The sequence below is a fragment of the Bos indicus x Bos taurus genome, chromosome 17 (assembly GCF_003369695.1).
Source record: "Bos indicus x Bos taurus breed Angus x Brahman F1 hybrid chromosome 17, Bos_hybrid_MaternalHap_v2.0, whole genome shotgun sequence".
NCBI lineage: Eukaryota > Metazoa > Chordata > Mammalia > Artiodactyla > Bovidae > Bos > Bos indicus x Bos taurus.
The window spans coordinates 54,456,346-54,468,413 of NC_040092.1; the positions used below are offsets into that span (position 1 = coordinate 54,456,346).

At 41.0% G+C, this 12,068-nt stretch overlaps 1 protein-coding gene across 1 annotated transcript in view; it reads right to left on the minus strand.

Moving 5' to 3' along the window:
• Positions 1-12,068, minus strand: part of SETD7 (SET domain containing 7, histone lysine methyltransferase) — a 57,500-nt gene that overhangs the window by 22,984 nt on the left and 22,448 nt on the right. The window contains exon 4 of the mRNA XM_027567389.1: positions 4,642-4,843. Within this exon, the coding sequence (XP_027423190.1) occupies positions 4,642-4,843 (202 nt within the window). The remainder of the gene's footprint in view (positions 1-4,641; positions 4,844-12,068) is intronic.

Consider the following 12,068-nt stretch of genomic DNA (forward strand, 5'->3'; position numbering starts at 1 on the left):
TATAAGCCATGGGGTCCCAAAGAGTCAGACACGACTGAGCGGCTTTTACTCACTCATATGACACGAGTTCAAGGTATTTCTCTTGTGCACGCCCACTGTTAGTAGCACTAATATGGATCATAACAGTTTAAGAACTCAGCTTTTCACATGAGCATGAACAGCATGAGGCATATCATCCCTCCCCACCCAGTCTCCTATAGGCTATATGCACAGGGAGCGTATAAGCCTGATTTACAGAGTCAGAGATGGAGCTGTACTTTATAATCCTGGACAAGTTACTGATTCTAACTTGGTTTCTTACCTAAGAAACAAACATGCTGTATTTGTGTGAGCACGTGTATTCAGTCCCTTCAGTCGTGTCTGACTCTTTGCGACCCCATGGACTGTCGCCCACCAGGCTCCTCTGTCCCTGGGATTCTCCAGGCAAGAATACTGGACTGGGTTGCCATGCCCTCCTCCAGCTCTTTCCTGCCCAGGGACGGAACCTATGTCTCCTGTGTTGCAGGCGGATTCTTTACTCACTGAGCCACCCATTTGTAACATGTCATAAACACTGAAAGGAAATGTAACAAGGGTTACTATGAGCCAATATCAAATGTGATGAGGATCTGTAGCAAAACAGTCTTACTCACTATGCTTAGAAATTCGTTTTTCAAATATTGAATTCTGAATTTCTGGTCTATTAAGAAAATCTTTAGTCCAAAGATACTTAAGAATTAGTTCAGTGTACATGAGTAGAGAGTTGTGTTTTCTAAGGAATAAACAAAAGAACTTTGAGATACTGTCTTTCTGAGAGTCCTATACCATGGCTTTTTATTTTTTTGAGCTAGAACGCAAAGTGAAAAAAGAACAACTAAATTCTGCTCCTTTGCCCATCACTTCCCTCTTCCCACTCTTCTTTATTTACTGCTCCCTTCTGCCTCCTTCCAGGAGAGGAGCCAGCTGTGCTTCCTGTTTTACTGTCACTTGCTTCATTCCCAAGGGTCCTTAAATGCTTTAGGGCAGAGGCTATCATAGAATTCTCTATCCTGGTACCAGTGCTAGGGACACAGGAGGTGATATAAATACTTTGTAAATTGCATTGGGACACTAAAAATAAACCAGTAGTTAATTATTATTAAATATTATTAAATTATATAAATAAATATTATTATATATTATTAAATAAAAAGAATTAATTAAAAAAATCGAATCTAGGGTATAAGATATGTTTCCTTTTTTTCCTTCCCATCTAGGAGGTCCTCATGGTATAAATAGAAATCTAGGACCTTTGTGGGTTTGACCTAAGACTAGTAAGGCCATGACATCTTCTAAAAGCTTGGCTATTTCCTCAACTGAAAGGTTCTAGAAGTAGCTACTCAGAGTCAGTGATGTGGGACGACTTCTGAGTGATTTCAAATGCTGTTTACTGAGAGAGAGCAGGAAGAAATAACCACCAAGTATAGGATCTCCACAGTTCACTGTAGTCTAATTGGTCTTTGGAGAAAAAAGAAGTTATAAATTTAAAAATGAATCACAGAACTTCCATAGAAAGCAAAATACTTGGAAGCATTTTTCCCAGATAGAGAGGACATTGCTACTGCTGCTAAGTCGCTTCAGTCACGTCCGACTCTGTGTGACCCCATAGACAGCAGCCCAACCAGGCTCCTCCGTCCATGGGATTTTCCAGGCAAGAGTACTGGAGTGGGGTGCCATTGCCTTCTCCGAGAGAGGACATTAGGGATGTATTACTGCTCTTCCTCCTCCCTGAGTTAATTCTTAATAACCCAGCCTGAACAGAGATGTATTTTCTGCAAGATCTGCCTTCAGACTTGCAGTGATGAAGACAGCTGAGTGGTGTTAGAGCACATGAGCTCCTCACACACTGTAACTAATTAAGCCATCAAGATTACTATTTATTCAGCATTCTGTCTTTCTAGGGTCTCAGGTTTTCTCCCCCCTTACGTGCTTTAAACTTCGTTTTGGGGGCAAGTGATTTTATTTGTCCAGAACAATAAAGCAGAGATTCTTTTATTTCAGAAAGGAGTTGGTGGTTTTAGTTGCTAAGTCGTGTCCGACTTCATGACCCCATGGACTGTAGCCCTCCAGGCTCCTCTGTCCATGGGATTCTCCAGGCAAGAATACTGGAGTGGAATGCCATTTCCTTCTCCAGGGGATCTTCCTCACCCATGGATTGAACTCGGGTCTCCTGCATTGCTGCAGGCAGATTCTTTACCGACTGAGCTACCAGGGAAAGAAAAATGAGTTTTTAATGAAAACTCTCCATCACTGTACCAAGGTAAACTTTCAAAAGAAATAAACTACCCTTGGCAGCAGCAGCAGCACCCTTAGAATGAGATTACAAATCCTGTATGGAGGATCATTATTTTTTGCCTCGCTTTGTTCCTACTTTGACCTCAAGTCACAAAACACTTCCTTGTTGGCTGGGCTGGGGGAGCAAAGGGAAAGCTGCTCCCCTCTCTCCTCTGCTCAGTGGCTCCCCCTATGGGAAGATGAATCCTTCACTTGATCGGTGAGAAGGCAGGATCTGACACCCATCTCTACCAGGTTGGGGTTAACAGGATAAAGACTGCTGTCACATGTTCTGCATTTTTGCTCACCTGTTCTGAGAACTGGCAGCACCCATGGGCTGCACCTGCTCTCCTCTCACCCTCTCTTCTCCTTGGGGAAGCTCCCCCAGGCAGCCCTACTCCCCAAGGGAAACCTGCAGCTTTCTAGCTGCTCTGTGGGCACCTGGCCCATCTGTTTAGTTCAGAGGGGCAGAAGTAGAAACCCATGACACCTCTGCATTCTAACTCTGCCATAATGAAGTCCTGATCCCTGACACCTATGTCCATTTCTTAATTGCTCAGTTGAGTCTGACTCTTTGTGACCTCATGGACTGTAGCCCTTTGGGCTCCTCTGTCCATGGAATTCTCCAGGTAAGAATATTGCAGTGGGTTGCCATACCCAGGGACCGAATCCAGATCTCCTGCATTGCAGGCAGACCCTTTACTGTCTGACCCATCAGGGAACCCCACTTCTTAATTGATTCTCAACCTGGAGATCAGAGCAGTGGGATGTGATCACCAGCCTCACGCCTGGCCCCAATGCCAACAGATACTATACACAAAATGTCATCAACCAAGTTAATTTTGACAGCTTGTAACTCCCCAGTGCTTCTTCCTTTCTAAGGTGGAGTCCTCTCTTGGTGTTTAAAAGGACACTAATTCAAGCTGAAAGCTAAAATGCAGCTGCGCATTTTAGGTTTCAAACTGCAACTACATTGAGTGAGTCAGGTCCATTCACCTCAGTGCATCTTTGATCTCCTCTAGGGACTTAAATTGATCATAGTTACAAGTAAAATTACAAGTAGTGGGAGAATCTTGTAATCAATTGCATTTCCCTCATTTCAACCCCCAGGAGGAATGCCACTTTCCCTGACTTCAAGATTCACTGTGCTATGGGCAGCTCCCTAGCACAGGGCAGTAGGAAGCTTATTCTGCCTAGTGACAAACCAACAGAAGTTTCAGGCTTCCTAATCTGGTAAGTACCTCCACCTCTTCTCCCTCTGTAACAGAAACTTCTGAGCTACTGCAGATCCTACCAAGAAAATGTATAAATGCTTTAATAATTATTAAAAAGAATGTTTCACAATTTTTTTCTTTGGCTAGAGTATAACTTATTTTTCAGCAACAATAATGTGTAAGTAGATTTTCCTGGTATTACTTTTCCTGTTATACATATAATAGAGACTTTGTTTTTATTGATACTTTTAAATCATAAAAGGAAAGGATTAAGACTAAGAAAAAACATATTTTGACTTAAGCTCCGGACAAAATAAAATATTAGATAAAATATTTTTGCAGGTCTATTTTCTGAAACATTTTCTGGAAACTCACTAAGAACAGATGGGGTATTTGAAATGCAAACAAAAATTACAGCATTAATTCCCAGCCATGGGTTTTTGCTGCATCTTTCTGCTCTAGTCAACTCCAGAAAGATCATAAAATGTTATCAAATATTCAAAGGCTAGTTAATTTTAATCACCTTGATTTAAGCAATATAAACCAAAAAATGGGGAGGGGGATTGGAAAGCCAAGTAACAATAGTGTAATAAGTCCAAAAAGATGTGAAATTGTTGGAATCATTCTTACATATGAGAGAGAATAAAATTAATTACAACAATGAAACATTCCAACATTCTTTCTATATCCCAAAGAAATATTTTTTAAAATCAATGTATTTTTGTTTTTATTGGTGGTATAATCAAGCCAGTTTGTCTCAGTTTGGTTTTCTTTTAATTTTTTAAAAGATATTTACCGTAGGATCAAACCCAGGCCCCCTGAATTGGGAGCATGGAGTCTTGGCCACTTGACCACCAGGGAAGTCTCCTCCATTTTGTTTTAATTGTGACTAATCATTTCTTTCCAAAGCCACCCTGAAGAGGAATTTACAGCAGATCGGAGGACAATTTAAGTCAACTCTTTCACAGTGAGAGGACAACCCCCCTAAGTTGTTGGCTTCAGCTACTGGCTCTCAAGTTTTCACAGTCTCATGTTTTCTAACACAGAGAATACATTTTATTCTTCATTGGGAAGACTCAAAGCCTTGTCTTAAAACATGCTATTTTTCAGCAAAATGAGCAGTGACAAGACTTACTGGGTAGTATATCCAGCACACTCCATGCCGAATGTTATCTTTGTATTGTCCCTTGAAGATCAGCCTCCCATCTGTGTCGTACTCCTGGGCAGGTCCATTCAGCTCTCCGTCTACATATGTGCCCTGGAGAACTCCTCCATCCTCGTAAGTGTAAACTCCCTGGCCCTGCAGGGCATCGTCCACATAATATCCCTCCAGGGTGCTGTGAGACAAGGGAGAACAAAAGAGGAGAGTGAGACCTCGACTCAACTCTCCTAAAAGAAAGGACCGTATCATGCCCACCTCTGTTCCAATGACCACCTGTACTCAGTACATCCTCCTGAGTTCTCTGAGACTGCTAGGGAAAAATACTCCAGAGATATGGGTAGGATTAGAAACAGAGGAAGATTTAATTCCTAATCTCCTAGCTCCTATTAAATCCAGTTTCTCTACTGAAAGAAGTACAAGAGAAAGAAACCACAAGTGGAAATAGAATAAGCCTCATCTAAGTTATGTTTCCTGGGGCTTCCTTGGGGGCTCAGATGGTAAAGAATCTGCCTGCAATGCAGGAGACATGGGTTTGATCCCTGGATTGGGAAGATCCGCTGGAGGAATGCATGGCAACCCACTCCAGTATTCTTGCCTGGAGAATCCCCTTGGACAGAGGAGCCTGGTGAGCTACAGTCCATGGGGTCACAAAGAATTGTATACAACTGAGTGACTAAGCACACTAAGTTTCCAAGGCTAGATGCTGACCAACACCAGGCAACAGAAATGCTGGTGTTACCCTTTCCACACATAAACCACTCCTGCTTAACTTCCCTCATGAGTGGTCCAGAACTCACTGGGAGTTCTCAAGGGTCTTTAGATGGCTTGTATAGAGTGGTCTCCAATAATAAAAACATGGTTTAGAACATGTAGATGTCTACCTATCTGTCTTACACTATTAATGCATTATTTATTGGTGACAACCACAGTTAGTATCCATTCAAAAGTATCCCCTTCCATCTCTTTGGAAGATATCTGGGGAGGTACTTGTGTGTGTGTCTATGTGTGACGTGTGTGTAATCATGGGCAATGGGGGTAAAGTATGGAAGACGGCAGGCTAACCCTGACTAACACCAATTGCTGTTGTTTAGTCACTTTAGTCATGTCCAGCTCTTTTGTGACCCCGTAGACTGTAGCTTGCCAGGCTCCTCGGTCCATGGGAGTCTCAAAGCAAGAATACTGGAGTGGGTTGACATTTCGTTCTCCAGGGGATCTTCCTAATCCAGAGATCAAATCCAGTTATTTGAGTCTCCTGCACTGTAGGTGGATTCATTAGTAGCCTGATAGAAAGTTTGAGACCCATAGTCCCAAAACTGAAGAAAGCTCACAGGGGTGTTTATGGTGATTTTATAAGAACCTTTTTTTCTCTCCTCATAAAGCACTTTTTGGATTTCATAACATATTTTGAGTGTCAGCCTTGCAAAGGCCATTATGCAACAAAGCTAACTTTATCCAAAAATTCCTTCATGAACTGAAATTTGGAATAAAGGGAAAGACCAACTCAAATTATTATTTTTTTTACAATTAAAACATAAGATGCTTAGCAACAAACAGTTTGATTATTTTAACATGCACAGATAACACTCATTCATTAATTCAACTAACATATTTATAGGATGGCTTCAAGTAGTGAGTACAGTTGTATGAGGATCTAGGAAGCATTATGAACAAGACAGCCATAAAACCAGGAGACAGGTACTGGGGACAGGAGGGAGCCATGGGGACGGATGTGGCTGCACCTGGCTCTGCCTGGAACAGTCTTATCTTGCTGTTAATGAATGACAGAACGATCTGTAATTATTAAAAGAAAAGCACAGTTGAAATAACGATACCCTCTGATTACAATGTAATTAGACTATCTGTAGTCTCCCAAAGAGATCAATCATTCTCTTTCAGTTTTGTTTGTATGATCGATGATAAATAGGCCTAGTAAATTCATGTAGAGATGAAGGTGTACTTCAGCAAAGCCCTTGCATCAATAATCAAAAGTCTAAATTAGGGAGGTTGGAATTAATGAGATTACACTGTCATTAGATTTCAACCACGAAAAAAAAAAGAAAAGAACAATCTTGGTGAAGGGTAACCAATCAACCGATATAATGATACAACAGACAGGACAAAAAACTATTTAATTATCCATTTTGACTTGGGGAATTACCAGATAAAATACAGGATGCTCAGTGGAGTTTCAGATAAATAACAAATAACTTTTTTAGCATAATTATGTCCCAAATATTGAACAGGACATAGTTATACTAAAACATTTTTTGTTGCTTATCTGTGTGTGTGTGTGTGTGTGTGTGTGCGCTCAGTCATGTCTGACTCTTTGCGACCCCATGGACTGTAGCCTGCCAGGCTCCTCTGTCCATGGAATTTTCCAGGCAAGAATTTTGGGATGGGTCACCACTTCCTATTCCAAGGGGATCTTCCCAACCCAGAGGATTGAACCCAGGTCTCCTGTCTTGCAGGCAGATTCTTTACCAGTGAGCCACTTGGAATACCATTTTAACTGGGTGGCCTGGATTTTTATTTGTTAAACCTAGCAACCCTATTGACTGAATTCTCAGTGGCATTCAAAATGTTACTGTGTGTGTTTGGGCAGAATTATCCCCTGACAGACTAGACTGCCAATATTTCTTAGGTTTATGATGAAATCTACAAGGCATGGGTCTCAAGAATCAGTTAAACGATCATGTGGATTTGCACATATTTCCCCCTGGTCATGTCCAGTAGCTTGTCTCCCCCTCCCTGCCAGCAGAGCCCACCCTTATTAGTATCATAATCCTAAGAACAAACTGCTATTTCCTAGAGCTCAATAAACCTAAGATTCCCAAATGCAAAGTCATAAGACTTTGGAGAGCAAAACTTACTGCATTGTTTTCCAGCCCCTGCCTGAGGAAACAGCTTAGCTTCCTTGGTAAATTGTTTTGGTAACTTGGGTGGAATCTGATAACAAAAAAGGGACATGTTATCATAGGAACTGTGATCTCCAAGGCAATAAAAAATGATAAGGCTCTGAAATCTTCTGTCACTTAGGAAATAAAATAAAAAAACCTTCTTAGTCTGATGTTAAAGGCACCACTTCTTTCTCTAACTTTTTCCTCCCGAAGAGGCTGGCAAACCATAGCTGGCTGCCTGTTTTTGTAAATACAGTTTTACTGGAACACGGCCACGAACATTCCTTTCCGTATCCTCTGTGGCTGCTTTCATATCACAACAGCAGAGTTGAATAATTGCAACAGAGGCCATACGTGGCCCCCAAAGCCTAAAATATTTATTATCTCCCCCTGGGCAGAAAAGGTTTGTCCGACTTCTGCTCTAGAAGCCCCTGCTTACATTATTCACTGGCCTCAAGCACACCTCTATGTATCTTAGCTTCTATACTCTGTTTTCCCTGCTTCTTCCCTTAAAACATGTGTAACTAAACTTTTTAAATTCCTGAGGATGCCTTCAGGAAAAAAAAAAAAAGTTATGGGTTACATTTGCCTTTTTATCATTCAAAACAAAAATAACTTTGGGAAAAGAATGAATATTCTCCAACCTCTGGTCTTTTTCTATTTAAAAAAGAAATCAACTATGAGAAAATGGCATTATGTTGCACTCAATTGTTAGTATCCAGTCATATTTGAGAAGTAGCTATGGAGGAAAAACTTTCTAATCTTTTTCTTGCTGAAATGGCACAGGGAGTTATGCTATAAAGGGTGCTCATCATCGGCCTCCCTGGAGCCTACCCTTCCCCCACATGGAGCCCTGCTTCCAAAGGAGGCTACCTTGACCTCTGTAACCACAGTCGCTGGAGACTAGTCATGGACGGGTACAGGAAGTGCCACGTCTTTATCCATGATCAGCTTATGGGCCCCGTTTCTCTAAATAGATTGTAAACCCTTTACAGGAACAAATCGGGCATTATGTATTTCTCCCCTCACATATAAACACAGCATATCTTCAAGCGCTATTTCCTAAATGAAAGAGTGAAACTGGGATAATCTTGCTCTGAGAAGAGGCAATTGAGAGGGAACATGAGCATGTTAAGAGTATTTCTCAAGCGGAGGGAGAATTTTTTATATGAAGTGTATGTGCATTTAAAAAAGAAATCAACTGTGAGAAAATGGCATTATCTTGTAGCCACTCAATTGCAAGTGAGGAAAGTTTCTTAAACTCTGTGCTTTATTTCTCCATTTGTGAACGGCAGCTACTAATGAGGCTATTCAGGATTACAAGGTTTAATACACAGCAAGTGCTCAGAAGATGTGAGGACATAACGACGGCTCGAATAACAACTGTTATTATTAAGCACGCACTTTCATGTATATGACGGTGAGCTTTTTACTGAGAAACTTAGCTTAAAACAGCAGCACTAGGGAACTGGTTATGAGACCCTGGAGTAGACAAAGAAATGAACAACACTGCTCTAGATTTACTTTTAAAAAACCCAGCTAGAAAGATTCCTCTCTGAGGGAAGGATGAAATAAATGCTTAAGTGAAAAAAGTAAAACATATTCATTGTAAAACGAACAAACAAACATAAAGCAAATCAAACACTACAAAGATGTGGAAAGCAGAAACCCCTGTACACTCTTACTCAGTTTGGCATATATCATTTAAGACTTTTTTTTTCCATTAATACATTATGCATTTTCCAACCTTGCGTGGTGGCTGTTTTAACAAAAATGGGATCATACCACACCCAATGTTCTTGACTTGTATTTTCTTAAAATTTCTTTCAACACTTGGCAGATATTTTAGTATGTTAAGAAGCTACAAAAAATGGTTTGATTTTTCCAGTACCAGCACTTGAATCAAATAACTTGAAAACATGGAGAAAATTTAAAAATCAGTTTTAATTAGATTTCTTTCTTCCCATATACACACAGACCATTTTTATCTGTTTTATCAAAGCTCTTGTACTTAATTTTCCAGTATTAAGTTAAATGAGAAAACCTAACTTACAAAGAAATGAAAAAATTTTATAGTTGTTTACCTAGGCAGATACATCTGCAATCTATTCAACTATTTTCACTGAAGAATTCTCTTTAACATCTGAATACACAAAAGTGTTCTTAGGAGACTAAACAGCTTTGGCTTTTCCTTCACATTTTGGGCTCTAGAAGGTTTGGGGCTTTCCAGCTCCTGAGGCATAAGCTGTGCTCCCTCCAGCACCGTGTTCCCTTCCTTCTGTCTGGTACAGAACCTAGAGGGAAATTTTATTAAAAAATTATTATTTATTGGTCATGCTGGGTCCTAGTTGCAGCACATGGGCTCTTCAGTTGCAGAATGCGGGATCCAGTTCCCTGACTCGGGACCAAATCTAGGACCCCTGCATTGGGCAACCACTGCACACCCAGGGAAGATGAAAGATATTTTAAATGAAGGGTAATTCTACTTTAAACTCCTATCTCTAGCCAAATTAACTTTTGACTAAGTTTAAAACATTGTTCAGTTCAATTCAGTCACTCAGTCGTGTCCGACTGTTTGTGACCCCATGAACTGCAGCACGCCAGGCCTCCCTGTCCATCACCATCTCCCAGAGTTCACTCAGACTCATGTCCATCGAGTCGGTGATGCCATCCAGCCATCTCATCCTCTGTCGTCCCCTTCTCCTCCTGCCCCCAATCCCTCCCAGCATCAGAGTCTTTTCCAATGAGACAACTCTTCGCATGAGGTGGTCAAAGTACAGGAGTTTCAGCTTTAGCATCATTCCTTCCAAAGAACACCCAGGACTGATCTCCTTTAGGTTGGATTGGTTGGATTTCCTTGCAGTCCAAGGGACTCTCAAGAGTCTTCTCCAACACCACAGTTCAAAAGCATCAATTCTTCAGTGCTCAGCCATCTTCACAGTCCAACTCTCGCATCCATACATGACCACAGGAAGAACCATAGCCTTGACTAGATGGACCTTTGTTGGCAAAGTAATGTCTCTGCTTTTCAGTATGCTATCTAGGTTGGTCATAACTTTCCTTCCAAGGAGTAAGCATCTTTTAATTTCATGGCTGCAATCACCATCTGCAGTGATTTTCGAGTCATAAAAAAAAAAAAGTCTGACACTGTTTCCACTGTTTCCCCATCTATTTCCCATGAAGTGATGGGACCAGATGCCATGATCTTCATTTTCTGAATGTTGTGCTTTAAGCCAACTTTTTCACTCTCCTCTTTCACTTTCATCAAAAGGCTTTTTTGTTCCTCTTCACTTTCTGCCATAAGGGTGGTGTCTTCTGCATATTTGAGGTTATTGCTATTTCTCCCGGCAATCTTGATTCCAGCTTGTGTTTCTTCCAGCCCAGCGTTTCTCATGATGTACTCTGCATAGAAGTTAAATAAGCAGGGTGACAATATACAGCCTTGATGTACTCCTTTTCCTATTTGGAATCAGTCTGTTGTTCCATGTCCAGTTCTAACTGTTGCTTCCTGACCTGCATACAAATTTCTCAAGAGGCAGATCAGGTGGTCTGGTATTCCCATCTCTTTCAGAATTTTCCACAGTTTATTGTGATCCACACAGTCAAAGGCTTTGGCTTAGTCAATAAAGCAGAAATAGATGTTTTTCTGGAACTCTCTTGCTTTTTCCACGATCCAGCAGATGTTGGCAATTTGATCTCTGGTTCCTCTGCCTTTTCTAAAATCAGCTTGAACATCAGGAAGTTCCCGGTTCACATACTACTGAAGCCTGGCTTGGAGAATTTTGAGCATTCCTTTACTAGCGTGTGAGATGAGTGCAATTGTGCGGTAGTTTGAGCAGTCTTTGGCATTGCCTTTCTTTGGGATTGGAATAAAAACTGACCTTTTCTAGTCCTGTGGCCACTGCTGAGTTTTCCAAATTTGCTGGCATATTGAATGCAGCACTTTCACAGCATCATCTTTCAGGATTTGAAATAGCTCAACTGGAATGCCATCACCTCCACTAGCTTTGTTCATAGTGATGTTTTCTAAGGCCCACTTGACTTCACATTCCAGGATGTCTGGCTCTAGGTCAGTGATCACACCATCGTGATTATCTTGGTCGTGAAGATCTTTTTTGTACAGTTCTTCTGTGTATTCTTGCCACCTCTTCTTAATATCTTCTGCTTCTGTTAGGTCCATACCATTTCTGTCCTTTATCAATCGAGCCCATCTTTGCATGAAATGTTCCCTTGGTATCTCTAATTTTCTTGAAGAGATCTCTAGTCTTTCCCATTCTGTTGTTTTCCTCTATTTGTTTGCACTGATTGCTGAAGAAGGCTTTCTTCTTTCTCCTTGCTATTCTTTGGAACTCTGCATTCAGATGTTTATATCTTTCCTTTTCTCCTTTGCTTTTTGCTTCTCTTCTTTTCACCCCTATTTGTAAGGCCTCCCCAGACAGCCATTTTGCTTTTTTGCATTTCTTTTCCATGGGAATGGTCTTGATCCCTGTCTCCTGTACAATG